Source organism: Pezoporus flaviventris, unplaced genomic scaffold, assembly GCF_033815535.1.
Source record: "Pezoporus flaviventris isolate CSIRO_AGI_PZ_B2104156 unplaced genomic scaffold, CSIRO_AGI_Pfla_v1 ptg000036l, whole genome shotgun sequence".
Taxonomy (NCBI): Eukaryota; Metazoa; Chordata; class Aves; order Psittaciformes; family Psittacidae; genus Pezoporus; species Pezoporus flaviventris.
The window spans coordinates 1,276,270-1,298,374 of NW_026892584.1; the positions used below are offsets into that span (position 1 = coordinate 1,276,270).

Here is a 22,105-nt window from a genome sequence, read left to right on the forward strand (position 1 = left end):
GCACTTGATTAACTGAGAGTTTAAATGAAGAGCTACTACACTTTATCTTCATCAACAAAGATTGATGATTGACTAGACTATATGCAGTGTTAAACACAGCTTACATTATTATCTGTAGAAGTGGCAGTTGCAGAGCTGTTCTCTTTTTGGTGCCTTTCAAGTCTTCAGACATCTTTGTAGCTTTTTCTCTCCCCTCCAGTTTTTAACAGTAGTGCCACTAGTCACACTCAGACAATGAATGTAATGGGCTCTGGTCAGGAGAACATTTTCCTTAAATTTGCCAACAGAATGCCTTACTGAGTCATTCAGAATGGATATGTACTCTACTGGCGTCCTAAAAAACAGTCGTGTTGGTCTTTAGTTCAGATAATGTAGGAAAAAAAATCATTCCTTTATCCTTTTGCTGCCACTTAGTGCCTTAATTTCAGCCAAGAAAGCAGGGTTCACTATTCATTGGCCAAATGAAATAATGTTCATTGCCACGTGACCTTTTTTCCCCATTATCTGTTTTGATCCTATTTAGTTGTTAAATATTCATTAGACCATAGAACTATAGAGTTTAATGAATAGATGTGAAAATGAAATTATTTCATCTTGAGTAATCAGATAGAGGTTTGAGTATTAAAGTATGTACAGAATTTTAGCTGATTAGTTTTAGAATGTTGTAGGCTGTTTACCATTTTCCAAAGCTTTTCATCTTTTAAAAGCAATAATTCTCCTTTACGATTTGTATGCAGACTACAGTGAACAGAAATGGGTATGTGCCCTTCCCTTTTTTAAAGCCTCTTTATAGTGGTTTTGCTTTAAAAAGGGAGGTCACTATCATATTACTAGATGCATTGTACTACTGCTATGTCGCCTGTGATCAAGGAGAGCAAGATGGGTTTGGGTTTAGGAAGAATGTGCAGGTTGTTGGAGCAATCATGAGGCTAATTCATTTTTGTGGTGAAAAGAAGGGTAGCCACAGGGTTGAAGAGTTGCTATTGTTTCGGTTGCACCATGTTGACTCTGGTAGGAGCTAAAGTTTATATGGTGAAACCAGACAGCATAGTTACCAACATTGATAGGAATCAGCTAAAATTGTTTTAATGTACATATGCACACTGCAGATACAGTAGAAATGCGCCTGGTATACTCTTTAATTGATAGTGAAGGTTCCCAGATTTACTGAGTGTCTTCCATTACTGGTGGGGGTGGTTAGCAGTGTGTGTAGATTCATGAGAGATACTTACCTGGGCAGAATTCTGTGGTCACGTTATGGAGATATATAGGGACAGCACAGTTTGGGAATTCCCAGTCTGCAGCAGTAAAAATTACCAGGATGCAGACTGAGGGAACAATCAGGATGGATCCTTGATGGAAAGGAACATGTCAGACTTTGTGTCTTACGTATCCCTGCCTAATGTGACTACAGAGCAACTAAATGAGAGAGGTCTCTGTGCTTTCTAAATGGTTTCTTAACTGCTACTGGATGTTTACTCTAGAATTTGAATCTAGAAGCAGCTTTAGGAAGCTACTTGTTCAGTCCAAGTCCTTAGAAGCTGAAGAAAGAAATGAGAGGCCTTTGGAATAGCTTGTCCCTATTCTAAAAGAAGGAAATTTTAGCAACAACAATTTAATAAAACCCAAAGAAAAGGAAAAACCTGCCAGGATGCTCTGCACTGCCACAGAAGGTGACCTGGCTTATTTTTGGCTGTTTGTTCTTGAGGCAAGTTAAACAAGCACTGAGGCTGTAGAAGACAGGAAAAACCTGTCTTTAATAAGATTACCCTAGGCTAGTAAAGATTAATATAATGGAGCTTCCATCTTTGTCTTGGGCAGCAAAAATGGTGGTTGGGTTATTAATTTACCAAATTAGAATAAGTAAAACCACAAAAGTCTCAAGTGTGTTGAAGGATCATGAATCAGCATAAAGCTTTGTTAGTGGGATCGAAGAGGTTTTTTTTATACTGAAGCAAACTTAGAAAAAAGTCAATGGATGAATTACTTTTTTACACAAATACTTTGTTTTGTTGCATTTTAGGTTATTAATTCTGCAGTCACAGCTCAGTCCTTTGTTTTTCTTAAGTAACAGTGAGGTCTTCACCCCTTAACATCTGACAGTGAAAACTGAGTACTCATTTGGTTGCAAGAGAAATGCATTAGGAAGGAACAAACCCCTCCTTAGACTGTGAATTAGTAAACCAGAAATTAAACTAATTGCAGGATGAATTACTTGGTTTTTAATGCCGCTCTTCCTTCCTTTAGCCATGGCATCCCTGTTTACACTGGGTTTGTTTTTCTTGAAATACATTATTTCTCTTAAAGGCAGGTTTTCTTTGAGATGCTACTTCCAAAGTTTTGCTAGCAAAAAATCAGAGGCAAAATTGGATTGAGAAACTGTTTCTGAAAATAGCTAGGGACTTTAGGGTCTTCGACGTTCTATGGCATGTATTGTATTAATATCTTGTCGAAATGAAATACTACTTTTTTAAAAAGTCAGATGTTGCAGGCTGTCTTCCAAGTAAATGATTTCCATAGGGAAATATATTTTAAATATTATTTAAATATTTAGTACTATTTAAAACAATTTTAAAACAGAAAAGCTAATACTATGCTCACAAAATGTCAGTGTGTCATCAACCATTTCTTTTGTTGCCAGCAGTTCACATTTGGTCTCTCTTGCATACCTGTGCATTACACAGTGCACATTCTTCTGTATCTTATTGTTTAAGCTAATACTGACATGTCGTTGGTAATAAATGCATGTTTTTCTGCGTATATCCTCTACATATGGCAAAAATGAAGCTAGGGCTAATTAAGAGACACTTTATGCATTCTTAGTCCAGATTTTCAGGTGGTCCGTAATACAATATATGGAAATGTGAAAAAGGACAGTTTTGTACCATTCATGATGTTATTAACTAAACCCATTAAAGTGAAAACACTTTTTAAACAAAAACCTTATAATGCTTAGTCATTTATTATTAAAATACTAAGTTGTGAAAAGTTAGATTGTTGGAAACCCTTGGCAATTTAAACTACATGTTTTGGTTTCCAGATGAAGAAATACAGTTCTAGCGTCTGGGTTTTTTTTCCTCCATTTTACCACATGAATTGAGCATGTCTGGTTGATCTGGTTTATTACATCCTTAATGTTCTCAGTTAATTTTCACAATATATCTGCCAAGTCTTAAACTGATGTGACAAGTGAGAAGCCAAGACAGTTGGTGTAAGATACCACTTCTGTGATTCAGGTGTTTCTCAGCTACATTATTTTCTCCTGTTCCTGTTCTTGCTAAACTAGAATACCATCTCTATGTACCTGCGGGAAGAAATGGTGCTCTAGAGAGTTTTAGTCTCCCCCCACATTACAATTAATTACTCTTGGTATTCTTAGAAATATTTTTTCCCCATGCAGAGGGATGAAGTCCCGTGATGTGGCTGTTGGCCATAAGATACATTATAGGCCTTCTCTGAGCCACTTGCTGGCACAAAAAGGTGAATCTGAAGGGCTGGAATATGAGGGGGGTTTTGATGCTTCTGTGTGCAAGAGCTGCTTCCCAAACCAATATAAGCATAAGACATTTTTGCCCATGGAGTTGATCATTGTTTTCTCCAAAAAGCACTGGGAAGCAGGTAGACACAGAGAATGCCTCATTGCAGTGTGGAGGATGAACCTTTAGCTGCTGCGTTCCATTATCATTGATGAACTGTTTTGTTTTTAAAGAGAAAAGAAAAAGGCAAGAAGCTGAACGTATGCAGCTTTTTAAAACAAAACTATCCTGCTACCAATTTGTTGGCAAGCATCAGGAAATCAAAAGAACTTGTTCTGCATTAGGTATTTGCCCCTCCTGTAGAAAACAAATCTTTGTTTCATTTCTAGAAACAAAAGAAAACTGTCTTAAATTGATTTTAATTTGGAAGAAACATGAGTTGGGTGTGAGAAGACATTGGAAAGGATGAAAAATTTGAAGGGAGGCTAGGGGAGTTTTTGGAGCGGAGGTAATTGAGGAACAAAGGGTGTGGTATTGAGGAGTGGTCTTCATTAGGAATAGCTTCAATTAGTTCTGCTGCAGCCTATATGCTGACTGAAAAGCAAATAACAAGCCAGCAGCTTGGCCTGGTGGCAGGTGGACATTCCTAGCAGAGAGTCCCACTAGGGCACTAGTAGCATTTTGCTGCACACAGTGACTTCATAAGATTAATTCAGTCTAGTCCTAGTTCTGCCTTTTGTTTTGCTATTAAAAAGGGGGTTTCTTTTGAGAAGCATGGATTCCAGTGTATATTGCCACATAGCAGCAGTGGCTTTTTATTGCCTCCTACTATAACCCGTTGTTAAGAATGTGTATTAATAGACCATGGTTCCTACTTGGTTTGTCCTGTATTGTCAGTGTTCAGACAAGTATAAGGAGAGCAAAAGCCCTTTTAGGAAGTATTTGTATTACAATCATCTGAGGTAAGAGCTTTTGTTTTATTTTTGCAAGTGCAGGTATATCATCGGACGTTCAGCACTAATCCTCCTTCAGATGTCCATGTGAAGGGCTAAAAAAAACCCTTATATTTGGGCAGTGTCCTGTATACAGTTAATATATTAACTTTAAAATACAGTAACTGGGTCCTAATGGAACATCCTGAGCAGTGAACTATTGATCATATAGTTTGTGTAACAGCTTCAGAATTGGGAGTATGTCTTCTAGACATGCTGGGGTATTTACACATAGGGGAGTTGGAATTGTGTATGTGATCCTGTGCATGTGATAAAGGTTATAGATGGTAGCAGCCACTCTTGGGTCCAATTACTATCCTTAGCCTTAAAAACTCAATTTAAAGTGCTGTGGTTAATTTTTAATAGGTGGGTTTGGTTCAAATTAGAATTAAATTAAGTCTCTTTATTCTACATGTGTTACTTGAAATCTTGAAATGGGAGTATGTGCTGCAGCTTTCTAAGACTTCCAGCAAGACCTTTCAAGTAAAACCACATTATTTGGCATCATTCTCTCCTGCCTAACTGGTTGTTGCTGGTGTGCTTTGTCTGTGCATTAATTATGTATCACACCTTTTTGATGCAGCAGCAGAAGGTAAATAGTATGATAACTGAATAAAAGCCAAAGCAGCAATGTTTTATCATGTAGTTAGGTGAAGCTGCTAACTCATTCAAAGCTCCAGAAGAATAAGGATTTAGGTCTGCTCTCTAAGTAAAGCAGCTATGGTGGCTTCTGAAGCCTCCCACATTTTTGCTGTTGGTCAGCATGTAGACATTACCATCCTTCCAGCTTTTGTAAGAGAATAGGGTAAGCAAATGCCCTTTATTTGCTTCAGTCCAAGGTCCAGCTACTTTGTTTAAACAGCCAGAGAGGTAGTTTGTCCGTAAGTCAGTGCTTTGCGCTAAAGGAGTTGAAGAGAAAGCTTGCATGTTGTGTGAGAACCCGTGTGTCCCAATGCTGGAATCAGCTGGTTTAAACAAAGGCCATAAGAAATGCTTGGCCGGGATTGTTACTTTCCTCTTGAAGTGAACTCTGCGCATATAAAAGCTCTCTGGAGGATGCTTCAGGGCCATTTTCCCGTACTAAACTGTGGGCCTGGCAAAACATGGCATAATTGAGTTTCGTGGCCCTGGTGCATTGTCCAGTAATAGAAAAGGTGAATGATAGATTCTTGCTTGTAGCATACGTGAACACAAGCCTGATCCTCTGCTCTAGAACACCAGCCTTGCAGTCAGTGTAAATATAAATGGTAAGTAGCTGTTTTCTGAAAAAGTCAAAATGAACAATAAAACTCAAAAATTTTATTATAATCAAGAAATCCATTTAGAGTTCTCATCTTTCCCCCCTCTGTTATCCCTCAGACCATTCTGTCCTATTAAACTGGTGCTATTTGTGCCTGCTCACTTTGGGAGTAGGGATGTGAAGTTGTTCCTGGCAGAGCAGCGTAAGTTACTACCCCAGCATGCTGCTGTGGGGGACCTCCACAACTGCACAAACTGGTGAGAGCTGGTCCCCTAGTTCTTTACGAACTGACCCAATGCTACTTTCAGTAGTCACATAAGTTAGTGTGTTTGGTTTTGTGTTGCAGTATCCAGGAGCTCACATTCCATCAGTTGCTGCAGGTCACCTGAGAGATGGTAACTCCCATCTTGGGCCGATGTAACTTCTGATGTTCCAATTATTTGTACCTGTACATGCTCATTCTGGTTGAACAGGTTTCTGCTGTGTAGATGACAGTGAGTTTTTACTGCTCTGTGAGGAGTCTTTATCCAAACAGTGTTGGTAGGACCATGCTGTCCTGCACACATTTAGGCACGCACACTCTCGTCTCCAGTTATAATGCAGAATCATTCTTGCAAGTCCCAGAAAACTTCCCCAAGAGGAAAAGTTTTAAAATCCATTTAAGATAAAATTATTTAGTGTTTATTAAGACAGAGAAGCAGAGCTTGTCCCAGTGTTTTTGGTGACATTGCTGGACTTTACCCCCTGTGTACTTCAATACAGTAAGTCTCAGGTAATTCCAGTTTGTGACTTCCTCTCCAGCTGCTGTGCCTGGCTTGTTACTCAGAATGCAACGTGCTCCACTGGAGGTCAGTGTGTGCCAGAGCAGGCCCAGAGCGTTGCTTCCCTGCCCTTCCTTTGCCATTGCCCAGCTTGACTTGGTCCTGCAGTCGCATTGGTATTCCAGCCAGGAATGGAAGGATTTTGCTCCTGAACAAAGCACCCTTTGTTGATTCAAGCATTCGTCCAGAAGCTTCTGTCCTGGAAACTTGTTTATTGTTCCGATCTCTTCAAAAATGCAAGGGTGGAATCCTCACAGATTTCATGTTGGTATAAAACACTGGAGTTTGCACTCTGGGAGTAAATTGTACTCTGGCCCAAACAGAAAAGCCTCTGCGAGCAGCTGCTCTGTGGTGGGGCAGACATGGTTAGTATGGACTTAATGGTGCAGGGTGGCATCACTGTATCCCACAGAACCTGCTACTAAACAACCCTTTCTAATTTGAATGTAGATGGGAAGTTGGGACTGAGCAGAGTTAATTTGTGAATAACCTGCTGTGCATCATAAGGGAGAGCGTCAGTCCTCTCCAGTCCATGGAACCCAGCACCAAGAAAACCTCTGCTGCTCTTCAGTACAAATAGAATGTGTTATTGGTAATAAGGCAGATTCACTGCAGGAGTTCTTTCAGTTTCCTTCCTATCTGTCTAGCATATCACATACCTTTTTGCAATCCAGTATTGTATGAATAGCTGTTCATTCCCTTAAATGTCCAATTAATAAAGGTAGAAGAGATTTTTCTGATTTTGATAGGACTGTTTCGCTATTAAAAAACAATGTGTAGGGCTTTGTATCTTCATGCAATGAAATAGATGAGATTTGATAAGCTTATGAGAAGCGCGACTTAAAAAATAGTAATTTTTGTAACTGAAGCTGTTGATTTTTCCCTTACATATCTTCATGTGACACTGAACCATATCACAAAATTCTATGTGTCTCATCATTTGTGAATGGATTGAGTAACATTTTAAGGGTTACTGTATAAAATGTTCTCCATCTACTTAAGCACTGCAGTGAATACAGGCATTGTTGATGTTTAAGGGGGGGGGGGGGGGAGAGTAACTGTTCTAAATAAGTGGAATACTTTTCTGAATTTTTATGCTAATTATTAATTTCTGTGTGTTTTCAGAAACACCCATAAAGATTGGGTTCAACATATCCTTGCAAATGTGGCAATAAAATTTTATGTATATGTGAGATCAGGCTGTGTTGAAACAATCTTTAAAGCAGTTATTGTTATTGGAAGACATTTGAAATGTAAAGAAAATAGTTTGGTGGAAGAGAGAGCCTTCTGTAGTCTGATGTGTTTCTGAGATGTAAAATTAGCGTTTCACATGCAGAGTTCTGTGTTAATCCTTCAGGAAAGTGGGACCTAAATTGTTTTGGAAATAAGAAATGGGATAGTAGTGTTCTCTGAGAATCCCTCTTTATTTCATAGTAATTTTTAATGTTTCTTTTTTTGGCATTTAGAATGTGAATAATGATTGGAACATGGAAACTTCTTGGGTTTAGAATATTTTATTTTCCAGGTTTGGGGTCCTTCCAGCTTTTCTAAAAGTTTCAAAATTGAAACAGAATTTTTACTGTGTCTCTTTCAAGAACACACAACATTTCCCAATCCCTTAACCAAGCATTGATCTGCCATAGATTAAACAGTAGTATCCTGTATTTTCTACTAACATTCCCCCATCTTTGTTAGGTAATGGAAGCCTCCAACTTTTGTCTTTTGGATTAAGATACAGAACGACTACATCACACAGTTTTGGGGTTTTTTTTGGTTGTTTTTTTTTATTTTTTTATTTTAGTAAGGTCCTCTATCAATTCTGTCTCCTTCACTTGTGCCCAGAATACCTGGGAATTACAGGTGCTCTCACATCCAAACACTGGCTGGCTGCCCAGCTTCTAGGTTCATTATGGAAAAAGCCAGACAGCACTTTACATAAATGTACGCATCAGTTTCTCGCTCTGTGATGGTACAGGTTTCCATTCTGCCTTCTCTCCCCCCATAATCAAGAGAGGACCTAGATGTGGGTCTTTATCATCATCTTTATCCTCAAGCAAACGCTTCATTGATATGAGTAAGTTAATCAGATCCTGAGCAGCAGACAGGCCTGAAATTGTGGCTGTTGAATATAAATGCTGTATTTCTGCTGTATGCTTCTAATTAAACCCTGCAGTTCTTATGTGAGACTCAGAAATTCTTGAAAACTTCAGTCTGTAAGTTCTTCTAAACGAAGGCCACTCTCTCAATCCTGTTGTAGTTGGTGGCAGTATTTCTAGATGACCTGGAAATAAATCAATATAGACTTCTCTTTTGCTGTTCCTCACTACAAAAGTTCTTTATAACAATTTCAAGGAATCTGACACAACTGTACAAATCTAGCACTTGGTTGCATAATGTATTAAAAATACATTTTTGACACCGTAAATTGTTCTGTGCAACTTCAATGACGTTATTAGACAGAGAGCCAACAGTATTCTATATCATCAGACTTCCTTGTCAGGTGCTGCTTACAGTCTCCCTTGCAGACCTGCACCCTGTGAACGAGGTTTTGATACATATACCTATAGCAGCATCTGTCTTGTATGTGGTCCTGCATTGTTGAGTGGAGCTGCTTTTGGAGCAAGCTTATTGTTCCATGTGCAAGTAGGAATGCCATTAAGTTGGTCCTAAGTAATTTGACGAATGACTTATGTTAATTACATCCTTGTAACTGGCATTCTCTTGTGCATCCCAAGTTCAACTTTATGGAGGTTAATTTGGGGAAAACACTGTGGAAGGGGAAGCCAAGTACAGCATGTTACACTTTCATCCTGAGATCTTTCCACCACAGCCTTTGGAATGACATCAGCTACAAATGGCCATGGTGGCTGCACAAGATTATGTTCTTTAAAATAACTATATAAAAGTATAAATGAAATATGTATATATTAATAATTACATAGAATATATCTGTGCTTTAGGAAGGCATTTTATAATAATCTTATTTTAGGAAATACTAAAAGATACAGAACATTTTTCAACATCCTTTGGTACCAGAGACTGTTCAACCAGAGCTACCTATTGGCTGACTCATCTGCCCCTGGAGAACCTGGTGTGTTAGCAGCTGTCATCACTGTGGGGACACATGAAAGCAAAGGCAGAAGTCTGAGGTAGACTGCTGCTCACCTGGTAATAAAATAATAAAAATCTTACAACCTTATAGATGAGCCTCTCACAGTGCATTAGCTGTGGTTCACTTTTCCCTGCAAGCAGTGTTTTGACAAATCATTCTCAGAGGTTCTCATTAACAGTTTGGTACACCTCCTATTTGAAAATGTTTGTAGTTCTAAATACTGTCAAGGCTATGGTGAGCCATTGCAGAATGGTTGGCTGCATCACTTCAACAACTAAGCAAAAATAATTCATTTTTGAAAATAAACTGGCATTTACTGATTTGCAGTTAATAGATTCTGGTAATGCATCAAAAAACTCTAGCATCAACCTACTACAAAAGTAGGAAATAATAAAATTATTTATTGAAATCCCCACTGACCCGTGCAATATATAATTTTTATTAGGTTGTTAATGGCAACTGTAAAACGGACACCTTGAATCAGATCTGTTCTTTCTTTAAACATCTTCCCCTTTTCGCTCATGAATGAAATCTCTGTCAATTCCTGTTGCTGGAAAACAGTATGAACTTTCAAAGACTAGCATGTTGCTGCCATTTGGAAAGATCAGTTTTTCTCTGGTCTTAAGCCCAGAGATTTAAGACTGCTTTTATCTGAAAAACTTAACAAAAACTTTCTTAGAACTCCACAATTAAATACTTTGTTTGCTCTGACAGTGAAACATGAAGAAATGCTTGTTTGCCCTAAATTTGTGGTGTCTAGCTCCCTGTACCAATTTTTCACAGCCTAACATGATGAAGCCCATTGTTTAGTCATTTGTATAGGATGAGCACTTACAGCGCCCTACCTTCGAATGAGACAAGGCGAGAGAAGGTTGACCTGAGCTCCAGTGGATAGCAGACATCCTGCACTTACACCTGTGTGCACGAGCCTATCGTAGAATAGGCTGAAGTTTCACAGGGGATTTTGTTTTGCAAAGCTACTGTCGATATTCAACACTGACAACTCATAAATGAATTTTTGTGTTGCTTGTGATATCAATATTGTTTGGTCTTTCACGTCCATTATACACTTTTGAGTTTGCGTATCATGGATAGCAATTTGGCTCTGTGTCTGCTTCTGTTGAAACCAGTCCAAAAACATGATTGATTTTTTTTTATTGTTCTAATATGATTGCACTGAGTAAGAATCATCAATATAGCCCATACTTAGTAGAAAACAATGTTGGATCTCTCAGCAGTGTCCTGCAGACAGTAGAGAAAGCTGATTACCCTGAAAGTGGATTTGTTATTTCATTCCGATTAACAAATACCTACTGCTGCAATAAACAGCTCATATAAGACATCAGAGGAAAATTTCAACCACATGTGGTTGTCCAAGCCTGGTCACAAGCAGGAGCGCTGTTTTATTGTTCGTCCGCAGTCACGTACGAGCCTGTTCTCAGGTTAATTTAAACAGAGCTGACCGGTTTGATTTCTTGGCTTGAATTGCAGAGTAAATACAGGGCGGGAAATGCATCTGTACTGCTGCAGGAAGCACCGGGAGTGTTACCGCTCCGGTGCTCCGCACTGCGGCCAGGTGACAGCAGCACTGCACAACCGCGCCGCAGCTCAACACGACCCCTTGCCCTCGTCTCCTTTCCTCCTCACGGAGGTGTCACTGGGTCCGAGCCCCAGCTCCCTCAGCGCCCTCCGCCCCGCCGGCTGCTCTGAAGCGCTCCCGCCTCGCCGCAGGAAAGCCAGCCACGGCCCGCCGCCGCGCATGCCCCGCCCCTGGTTCCGGCCTCGGGCCAATGGGGTTGGGCGTAGGGTGGCTGCCCCGCCCCTCGGCTGGTTCTCCGTCTCTGCGGGCGGCGCGGAGCAGCAGTGTGCGGAGCGGTTGCCAGCGGGAATGGCTACGGTGCGGGAGAAAGCGGCGGCGTTGAACCTCAGCACCGTCTGCAGCCCTGCCGCTAGGCCGCCCGGTATGGGGTGGGGAGCGGGGACTGCAGCGGGAATGGAACGGTGGCTGGGCTGGGGGAGAGGGCTGCGGAGCGCCCACAGCCCGGGTGCGGTGGGGACAATCGGTGAGGTGAGGTGGGTCAGCCAGGCTGAGGGTTCGGAGGGTTGGGGCCGTTCCGCCCGGCTGCGGTCCGCCGGGAGCTCTGTGCCGGCGCCTTTCGCGGTTCAAAAGTTGGCTGCTCGCCGGTGGAGGGAGGTGTTTCCGTCCGGGAGGCCCTGTCCGGGCTCGGTGCTGCGCTGTTGTCCCGCACAGAGCTCGCCTGCGGCCGGAGCCTATCGGGTGCCGCTGGAACTGTGACCGGCCGGGAAGGCCGGGCGGTTGTCTCTGTCCTGGAAACAAGCGAAAAGCGGGTGGCTCATCAGTTTTAGTTGAAGAGGTGTTCTTAGCAATCTAGTCTAGTGAAATTTGTGCCTGCTTGCTACAGGGAGATTGGACTAAGTGACCTTTGAAGCTCTCTTCAGCCCAAACTGTTCTATGGATTCTATGAGTGCAGCGTGAAGGGCTAAAGATCGCCCGTTGAGAACAGCTTAGGCTTTTTCCTCCACCTCGAGCACCTTAACTTTGTAAAGCCTTGTAACCTTAATGCCAAGCTTAATGCCGCTTCCCAAAACAAACAAACAAGAAAAAAGGGGTTAGGTGGTGTGTGGAAGGGCGAGGTGATAAAGAGTGGTTAATAGTAGGAATATTGTAGGTGGTTATGTTGATACGTATTTTAGCAACAGGAACCAGAGCTGGTGTATGTCTGGTGGCACTGGGTTTGGGTTTTTTCTTATTTTCCTTTGAAACAGGCTAGTCTGCTAATGTAAGTCTGGAAGGAAGCTTTGTGTTGTCTGCTCTGCCTACCTGAAGGTGTCATCAGGTCAAAGTATCAGCAGGTGTGTGCTTTGTCCGTCTTGAGCTTTTAAAGCTTTGGGAACTGGAGATCATGGGAGGTCTCTGCTTTGTCTTTAGTGCTTTGTATGGAAAAGGTGTTTTTTTTTTACCTGACCTGAATCTTTTCAGAAAGCAGGTGTCTATTTGATAGTGTCTCTGAAGATCACTGTTGCTCTGTTCAAATACTGTTGTGTTCACTGCCTTTTTTATTATTTTTTTTCCTCCTTTTCAATCTTTAGTGCCCCCAGACTTCCCCTTCTCCCTGCCAACTTGCTCATTTCTGGGCTCTCTGGCAGATGGAGATCAGCTGAAAACTTTGGTGCCCAAAGTTGGGATACACTTCTGTAACTAAAGCTACTTCAGACTAAACAGAACAGAAAAAACATCTCCCGCATCTCTGTGGAAAATATTCATGGTAATATGTTCCAGAACGAGTTTGTTGTTTGTTTTTTTTTTCTTCGAAACACTGCATCGCACTGTTAATTCATTTGGTTTGAGGTCTGTCATAATCCCAGATGGCTTTCTGTAGGATTGCTGCCAGTACCCCATTCCATATTTTGTCATTTATCTTTTGATTTCTGTCCTCTTCCTCCGCTTTCTCTCTTAATAAATTACTCAGTTCCTGAGAATCATGTATTCTAATTCTGACCTCTCTGGTGGCTGCAACCCTTCCCAGTGAGGTGCCATCTGCGAACTTTTCAGGCATGTTCTGTGTTTTTAAGTCCTTGTGGAGGTTGCGTCTAGCCTCTGATCAAACTGTTAGTTGTTAGCATGCTATTCTTAATCAGATTGGTAAATGAGTAATAGCTCAGTGGTTTTATTGGGGGAAGGAAGGCTGCTTGGTTCAAGGAAGTGGCATTGAGTACACAGTACTTAAAGCTCAGCTGGAGCTATGGTGGGATAAACATGTTGAGTAATTGGTGTCCCAAGAGAAGTCTTGATCTTGTTAGTGATATGCTAAGCACTGATAATGGGTAGCTTGCATGTATGCACAATCCTGCAGGAAACAAGGTGTCTCTTCTGTCTGATGAGTCTCTTCTTCCTTGCCCACCTGCATAGTTCTGTCAGTGTTAGCATAGGAACTGGCAAGTTACAAGTACATGCAGCTAGCTCTTCATTGTGGGAACACGTGTGCTTAGAAGTAGGTTCTGCAAGTGCAACTTGTTAGGTGATGGAGGAGTGTGAAAAAGGAGAGTGTCAAAGGGACAGGCTGAAAAAGTAGAAACTCCTGGTTCTAAAGCTTCAGGCTAATGTCATTTAGTGAGAGCAACCACCTGAGAGGGACACCTTTGTACAATGCAGACAGACTTGCTAAGAAGGTAGCTAAATGTTAATAACTGAGCAACCCAAGCCAAGTTGAGAGACTCAAAGCTTTTTAAATCCTTACAAGATCCATGAAAGCTAGGAGCTGGAAAGGAGGCAGTTCTCTAATTGCAGTGTGAACTCAATCTTTATGCTTTCTCTGTTCTTAGGCTTTAGCTTGGCACAGAAACCATTTGGAGCAACATATGTCTGGAGCAGCATTATCAATGCACTCCAAACTCAAGTGGAGGTGAAAAACCGTCGCCAGAACCTGAAGTGCTATCATGACTGTTTCATTGGCTCGGATGCTGTGGATGTTGTCTTTGCTCATCTTCTACAGAACAAGTATTTTGGGGATGTTGATATTTCCCGTGCTAAAATAGTTCGTGTATGTCAAGCGCTGATGGATTACAAAGTATTTGAGGCTGTTTCAACGAGGGTCTTTGGGAAAGACAAACGCTCTGTGTTTGAAGACAGTAGCAGTAGCCTCTACAGATTCACCAATGTCTCAAACCAAACAGAACTGGATAAAGATTTCCAGCAGTGTACACCACAAAGGTCAGTACATGGAATGTGAAGAGGAAAAGTTGTGTATTCTGGGGGAGTGAAGGTGAAACTGCTGTACAATTACAGGACCTGGAGTTTGTGGGTGGAAGATACTGGAAACAGCAATTTGGAGTGAGGAAATGATTGAGCCTGATTAATTATTTTTCCTGTGTCTGTTACCATGTTGCATTAGGGAAGAAGGTAGAGATTAGGTGCATTACAGATACTGATCTGTTGAGTTCTAAACCAATATGACCAATTGGAACTCTGGTGCATCAAATTGTTCCATTGCATTAGCCTGTCTCTATAGTCACTGCACACCTAGCTCTGGCATAAGCCCGTAATCCATCCAGTTTTTAAGGGAGGGGGGTGGAAGGGGCAAACCCCAGGTAAAAAATTTCTTCTTTCACCATCTTGGCTTCACTACATTTCAAATTTACCTTTTTGAAATGTTTTCAGCTGTTTGTTCATGCATGTATGACTTGTTCCTAGGCTAGGTAGCAGGCTGTTATGCTACTGCATGCCATTGCGGGGGAAAGTCCTGTGATGAGGTTTTGTTTCCCTGTCTCTTTAGGAGTGGGCAAAGAGAACCCTGTTACTAGCTAAACCCTCACAAAGCGGAACACATTGTTACATGGATGATGTGTTATCAAATAACTGCCCTTTAACAGTGTTTGTCAGGCATTCATCTCTGAATGTATTCTGACATGTTCTCACAAAGAAACTATGTTTGTGTTGTCCTGCTTCCCCCTCTTCCTCCTCCTTTGCATGCTCCCCTCGCTCTTGTTCTGTGCTAAAGCAAACTGTCCCAAGTCTTTATTTGGGAAAAGAATTAGCGAGGAGTTAAAAAACACTTTAATCAACTGCGGTATTTTAAAAATATATATTTTAAAATATATTTGTTACAAAGGCTGTTAAAGCAAGACTTGGAAGATAATGGACAGTCATGAAGCAAGATTATTCATGTTCTGTTAGTGTAGAATGAAGGCATTTTTCTTCTGGGCAGGGCACAGATCCGTTGGATTACATCGCTTCATTTGCTGACAGGAACAGATTTATTGATAGAGACAGCTTGTCACATATACAGCAGACAGTGGGCATCAAAAGGATTTTGCAGTGCCCTAAACCAAAGAAGCTATACAAATTGAAATGAAACAAATATGCTTGGAGGAATAATGATTCTGTGTCTGGAGTTATGTGATCTGCTCAATAGCATATGAAAGCAACTCCAAGAACCAGCTAACCTAAGAAGTGGGTGACAGGTTTCCTGAAGCCTTCCATTAGTTGATGGCATGAATAAGCCACATAGCTTTAGGATTGGTGTTGCCACAGAGCAATCACCACTTAAGTTTTCCAAGAACAGCTCTTAATTTTTGTCTTTGCTTCACCATCGGGAATAACATCTTCAAACTCCAGAGGTTTTAAGGGGGAAATTTTGTTTGGGCCTTTTTTGTTTTAAATACTTTTCCCTCCTTAACCATTTTGTCATCTTAGATTCTCTGTGGTAACTGAGGTAACTTGATAATGCTGTTGTGTCAAGTTCCAAGAGAAGAACTCTGCACTTGAATGCACATAGTTCTTTAAAGTATCACGCATTCTCCTGTGCGACTTGGACAGAGAAAGTTCAAGGCAGGGGAGAGGGGGGGAAGACTACATGAATAGTTATGTAGATAGAACATTTTGTAAATTCAGTCAGTTACCCATGTGTGTTACATGGTATGTTTGGTTTTCTACATGTGGATATAAATAGATATAAACTGTTTTTTAATCTCAGACATGAGAAGAGCATGTTGTTTCACACTACTCCTGTCAAACCAGAAAGCTTGGAGGATCTCTGGGAAAACCTGAGTTTAAAACCTGCAAATAGCCCTCAAGTAAACATCTCGGACAGCTTGTCCCGTCGAGGTAAGCCAAGTAATGTTGCAGCCATTTGTTTGTGGGAAAAGGAAGATAATCACTGTAGGACTGGAAAGGCTTATGCCTGTCAGGTTGGAGAGGGAATCAAACTGACTCTCATAGTACTTTGTTTTGAAAACAGTGTCATAACAAAGGTGAATTGTATTTGTTGCAGGCTTGCTTTTTGCCTTTTTATTTCACCAGACAGGACCTGTTATCTATAGTTGAAATAAGCCAACATTGAATTTTGTGCAGAAGTATACAACTGCACAGAGCTTGATCTGAGTTAGAAACATTTTTCATAATATTTAATTACCTGCTCTATTTTTGTGCTTGACTTACTCATTGCCAATAGTCTGCTGTTAGCTAGAACTCTTCCCTTACTTTTTACTTGTGAATCTGCACCATCCAGCATTCCTTAAGTATTGTGTGAAATTGTCCGTGACAATTCATGTTTTCTCTCTGACAGAGCTGTGTTCTAGTGTTCTTTTTCCTTTGGTTAAAATGTTAACATATCCTACAGACTCCCAGAACTTGAGCCAGATCAGAATTGTAGAAGCTGTGATAAGGACAGTCTCACAGTTACACTCTTGTTCTTAATTCCTTATCTAGAACAAATGTTGCTTGCAAATTAGAGCACAAAGAATGTAAGGCACATCAGACTTACCCAAAAAGCAGTTCTCCAGGATTGTAGTTAACTAAACAAATGGCTAATTCTTGCCTTTTGCAGTTATAAAAGATGCAGCTGTTAAGGGCCGCACTCTCTGCTGCTGTAAATCTTTGTTTTGGTAAAATTCATCTGTTCAGTTAGGACTGGTGGGAGGAAGGGGGGTTGTCTTTCGTAATCTCTTTTTGCACTTGCTGCATCACCATGTGCTTTGTGTATTTCATCCTTCCCAGTTATTAATGAAGTATGGCAAGAACAAACAATTGCTCGTCTGCTGCAGCTTGTGGACCTTCCGCTCCTTGAGTCTTTACTTGAGCACCAAGAGATCAGACCTCAGCTTCCACAACCAAGGAAGGGAACTGTATATGTCATCACAAGTAACTACCTAGACAGAGAAATTCTCAAGGCTTTCAGTGACTCACAGTAAGTATTTGTCGCTCACTTCTGCAACTTTGAACAACTGTCTGCCTTCATAGGAATGTAAAGCGTAGTTGGTCTTTGGGTAGAAGTGTAGCAGTCTCCAGTACTGCAGGAAGGATGTGAGCAGGCACTTTTCTACCGGTTAGGCTTGACTGGAAACTGGTACGTAACAGTTGCTAACCTCTAAATCAGAAGTAGCCAAGACAGGTTCTGCTGAACACTCAGAAGATTTTTTTTTTTTTTTTAATGTAATGGTAGTGTTTTATAGAATTTGGAGGGGGATTGGTTTCTGCATTGAGGGAAGAACAGAGCATTTTGCTGTGACATTGAAAATTTTTCCATTAAAAAAATACTTGAGGGAAATAGTTCAGTTTCTCCTACTACAGTAAGAGCCAAAAATGCTGAGCGTGAAACTGTATATAAATACAGTTTAAAACATAGTCTGGAAAATTTACCAATCTGATTAAGGTTCATGTTTCTGCTTATCTAGCAACAATTATGTCCTTGTCTAACAGCAGAGGACATGACTAACTTTAGGTTTAACTGCTTGTGATTGTTTACCTACGTGGATTACTAATTCTTTTTCTTGATTAAGATCCGGCTGTGATCTACCAGAGTGTGTCAGGAAAAGTCTTTTTTGTTTTTGTGTCGATTTCTGATATATTTAAGTACCTACACAAGCAGTTTTCACTGTGACTGAGAAACCAGTCTACCTGCTTTCTATGGAAGACGGTGCAAGCGACTCTGAAAGGCATAAAGTAATGCTACAAAGTTAAACCACTCTGTCTTCTAGGACAGATGAATGGCTCTCAGCAGCAATAGATTGCTTGGAATATCTTCCAGATCATATGGTGGTAGATATTAGCAGGAACTTGCCTGATCAACCAGACAAAGCAGACGCGTGGAAACTACTGCTGTTTGAAAATATTGGTAGATACTATGGCCAAAAAAAGGAGCCACTGTTAAACCATGCATCTGAAATTCATTCAGGAATTGCAGAACTATTAGGTAAGTAAAATAAAGTTGCATTCTGAAGTTTATTTGTGAGATGCACTGACAAACTAAGTATTTATTACAGCAGCTAAGCTTAAAAGTTGACTTCAGGCCTACAGGCTTTTTTACTTTCTAATCATGAAGACTGCTTTGAAATTTTGGTCCTGACTGCATGCAATTCGGTAGTTCTTGTTCAGGCCTATGTAGAATGGCTGTGAAACTGGAGTGCTATAATTCGGTAGTTGGTATCCATGGAAAGTAAGTATCCATAGGAAATTAAATAAATATGGTCTAATATTAAATATTTAGGCTTTAATATCTAAACTTAAAGCTGTGTATATGCTTTGTACCCCATTTGCAACTCTCCCCTCTTTTCAACAGAAATGCGTTTCTTAGATTTCATGTTATGAACAGCTTTCTAAAATGCTGTCTTATTTTAGTTCTCAGTGAACATCACCTCATCCTTGTTCTCCTTATTTTTCATCCTTTTCCACCTTTATTATTATTGTTGGTGGGAATATTTTGCATTTATATCCCATTCCTCCTCCCTACGTGATAAAGGGAGGATACTAGTACATATCTAAAGTGGCTATTCTGCATAGTGTGGCAAATTAAAACTTGGGAAGCTCTACAAAATGGTTTGCAATTAATTCATGGAGCTAGCTTGCTTATCTGGGACACATTCCTCGTTTCATGCGAGATCATTATTTCCAGAACAAGAGGTTGTTCATTTAACTGAAACCTTTTCCTTTTTCAGTGTTTCTCATGCCATTCAGAATGGCTGAACTGCAACTGAACTTAATTGATAGTGAGTTGTCTGAATACAAACCTGGGTGTGGGCTGTTCTCCCATTGTATGCAAACAGCTCTAATCGGCCTGGGAGGAATTTCTGAGAATGAATTGCTTTGTTTGACCAGTTCTGTCTAGAGATATGAACACTGGCTAATTTAGGTGTTCCATTGTAAATTTATTTAAATAAATATGGCAATAGATACTTTTATCTCTCCCCAGTGAATGGGAAGATGGAGCAATCTTTAGAAGCTGTTCAACTCTATTTGAAACTCCTAGACAGCCAAATCAGGGAGGAGTTCAGAAGACTACTGTACTTCATGGCTGTCGCAGCACATAATTCTGAGCTCAAACTACAGGAGGAGGTAAATGTGTGTACTTGACTGTTACACGTTGCATTACAATTACTGAAATCAGATACTGGTCAGAAAACACATTTGTACCTTAGATACATAGCTACAGGAAAAGCAATAGCTGTACAAATCCAAAAGTAATGCCCTTCTTGAAGGAGGAGACTAATTCTCCTCTTCTGGTCATTTATTTCACATTATTCTTCAGAGTGACAACAGGATGGTTGTGAAAAGAACGTTCTCTAAGGCTATTATCAACAATAAAACATTATCCAGAGGGAAAACTGACCTCCTGATCTTGTTCCTTATGGACCACCAAAGAGATGTGTTAAAGGTAAGAACTAGAAGGTGACCCGTATGTTTTTGTTATCTTGTGCGCTTATGCAGAATTGCCTTTTCCTAAACTGCTGTTTAACTGTCTTCTCTTTCCGTTCAAGATCCCAGGGACACTGCATAAAATGGTCAGCAATAAACTGTTGGCTTTGCAGAAAGGTCAAGATCCAAGTAACATAACAGGTAATACCTTAAACAGAACTTTTTATTCTTGTCTTGCACCCAAATAGAAATAAAAGGGACTGAGATAATGTGAAAAGACATTGCTGTAACAGTGACTAATTTGACTCTGAAGGAGGATGGGTCTGTAGAATTTTGTGTGGTGTTAACTGTTTGAATGCCTCATCTTTCCTTTTTAGGCTATACCTTTTGCCAAAAACTTGATGAAAGAGAATATCGCTCCACTACAGAGAAGACCACAAAAGATGAGCTATTGTCTTTATTGAAAGCTATTGATGAAGATTCAAAGCTCTCTGACAAAGAGAGAAAGAGACTGCTAGGTCAGTTTCATAGTAGCAATCCAAGTATTTTTATGCAGTATTTTGGAGACAGAGTTACTAATATGTATGTTTGACTTTACAAATAGATTACTTTCTATATTCCAGCATTGAAAACACTAATATATTTGTAAATCTTTTGTATTCATGTATCTAATAAAATTATTTTGTGGCAATGGATGGAATTTTATACAATTATTACCAGAGCCAACAGTACCCAAGTTTAGCCCATTCTTACAATTCAGCTTTGCTCATTCTGACTTGCTGTAGGTCCAGAATAATCCTTTGTTTCCTCACCTAAAGCCAAGTCTACTGCCTCCCTCTATTTAAATATGAAAATTGGTGAGATGGGAACTCACTCTATGAGCAAGACCTCTGCCTTCCTTTACCCCAGCACTGAATTTTTTGCTGAACAGTTTTTTCTAATTGCCCTTGCATTATGTGACTATCATGGAGCATTGATCTTTAACTTGCTGTGCTGTGGACAGAGCTGAGTAACACCTTCTGCTTGATACTCCACAGCTTTTCCTCAAGCTTGCCAGCTTAACTATACTGTGTGTGTATATGACAAATTACCATGCTGTTTTAAGGTAAAGGGCGCTGTATTGAGGAATTGTTGTGTACCCTGAACTCCCATTGGCTCTTCTGGGATGGTAAAGATATTCTGGATTTTTAGTCAGTCTGGCTGCCACAGAACATGCTGTTTCTGGCTAGTTATCTTCATCTCTGCAGTGTTTTGCTGTTTGTAAGTCTTAATTGATGTCACCAGCAGTAATTAGAAAAGAACTGGAACAAATGAAAGGCCTTTGGGTTTTCTTCTAGCTGTATATTTTATCTATGGCTAGCCTATAATGGTAGTCTCAAGCTGTGCAACACAGGCAACTGCAAGCAGGGAAAATATATAGTATGATTAGAGATCTAATTGTGATTCTTGTGGGGCTGCCTTTGGGGTAATGCCAGCAAAACTCCCTTACAGTCACTATTGCAAGAAATCAAAAACTGTTCCATACACAGAGTTGACAGCTCTGTTCTCTTGTATTTGGGGGGAAAAAGCTCTCTTAATTGGGATCAATGGTAATTTAATAATGAAAAAGAAGTAGTAGGAAGTTATAAATGCATGTGATGGGCTATTTTTATAAGCAGTCCTGTCTGAGATACTACTCTGTAATGTCTCACTGAGTAACTCTGCAGTCATTAGCAGTGTCTGTTGCCACTGGCTATTGTTTCTCCAGAGTACTTTATCTGAATGTGAGATGACAACTTGGTGTGCAAGAGGATAATGTGTTACTGTACTCTGGTGGGGGATGGAAGACAAATGTGTAAGAGGCTGATTCTAGTCAGTTAGAAAGGGCCTCTGAAAGATAATCAGTTCTTGAAAACTAATACTATGGGTTGATGTCTAACCCTTACTCTTCAATAGTTACTTTTTTTAGTTCTTGGTTTCAACTGAAGGCTTTTGGTTATAAAGGCACTTTTTTTTGGGAAAAGTGGCTTAACTCGCACTTTAAAAACACGGGGGTGGAAAGGCAGTTTCTTGATCATATTTTGAAGTTACTTATGCATGGGTTGCCTTTTCAGCATGTTCTACCATTGCTGTTAAGAGGATCAGGTTTCTATCTTGAAAATGAGCTCTTGCCTATGGCCATTGCCTGCTGGAGTGCAAACTCTGACTTAGAGATAGCGGTACACTGTGCAGTCACTGGATTGGCTTTGGTGAGAAGCGTGATTTTGGGCTACGGAAACACAGGCTGTGGGGAAGAACCTGGCACCAGGTGATGTTCAGGAGCATTCTGATAGGC

General features: G+C 40.4%; 1 protein-coding gene across 1 annotated transcript; it reads left to right on the plus strand.

Annotated features, from left to right (window-relative positions):
• The first annotated feature begins 11,493 nt into the window (after nt 1-11,493).
• DEPDC7 (DEP domain containing 7) lies at nt 11,494-20,486 on the plus strand. Its single transcript, XM_061462815.1, has 9 exons — nt 11,494-11,602; nt 13,986-14,373; nt 16,136-16,266; nt 17,158-17,347; nt 18,138-18,352; nt 19,349-19,491; nt 19,685-19,810; nt 19,914-19,992; nt 20,169-20,486. The coding sequence occupies exons 1-9, from the start codon at nt 11,530-11,532 to the stop codon at nt 20,381-20,383; spliced, it is 1,560 nt and encodes a 519-aa protein (XP_061318799.1). The 5' UTR covers nt 11,494-11,529; the 3' UTR covers nt 20,384-20,486.
• The last annotated feature ends 1,619 nt before the right edge of the window (nt 20,487-22,105 follow it).

What these genes read in the sequence shown, in the direction of transcription:
- DEPDC7 (XM_061462815.1), top strand. Translation starts at nt 11,530, where the DNA reads ATGGCTACGGTGCGGGAGAAAGCGGCGGCGTTGAACCTCAGCACCGTC. An exon ending in CCCTGCCGCTAGGCCGCCCG is followed by an intron (nt 11,603 to 13,985) that starts GTATGGGGTGGG and finishes CTCTGTTCTTAG; the next exon opens with GCTTTAGCTTGGCACAGAAA. An exon ending in ACCAAAGAGATGTGTTAAAG is followed by an intron (nt 19,811 to 19,913) that starts GTAAGAACTAGA and finishes TTTCCGTTCAAG; the next exon opens with ATCCCAGGGACACTGCATAA.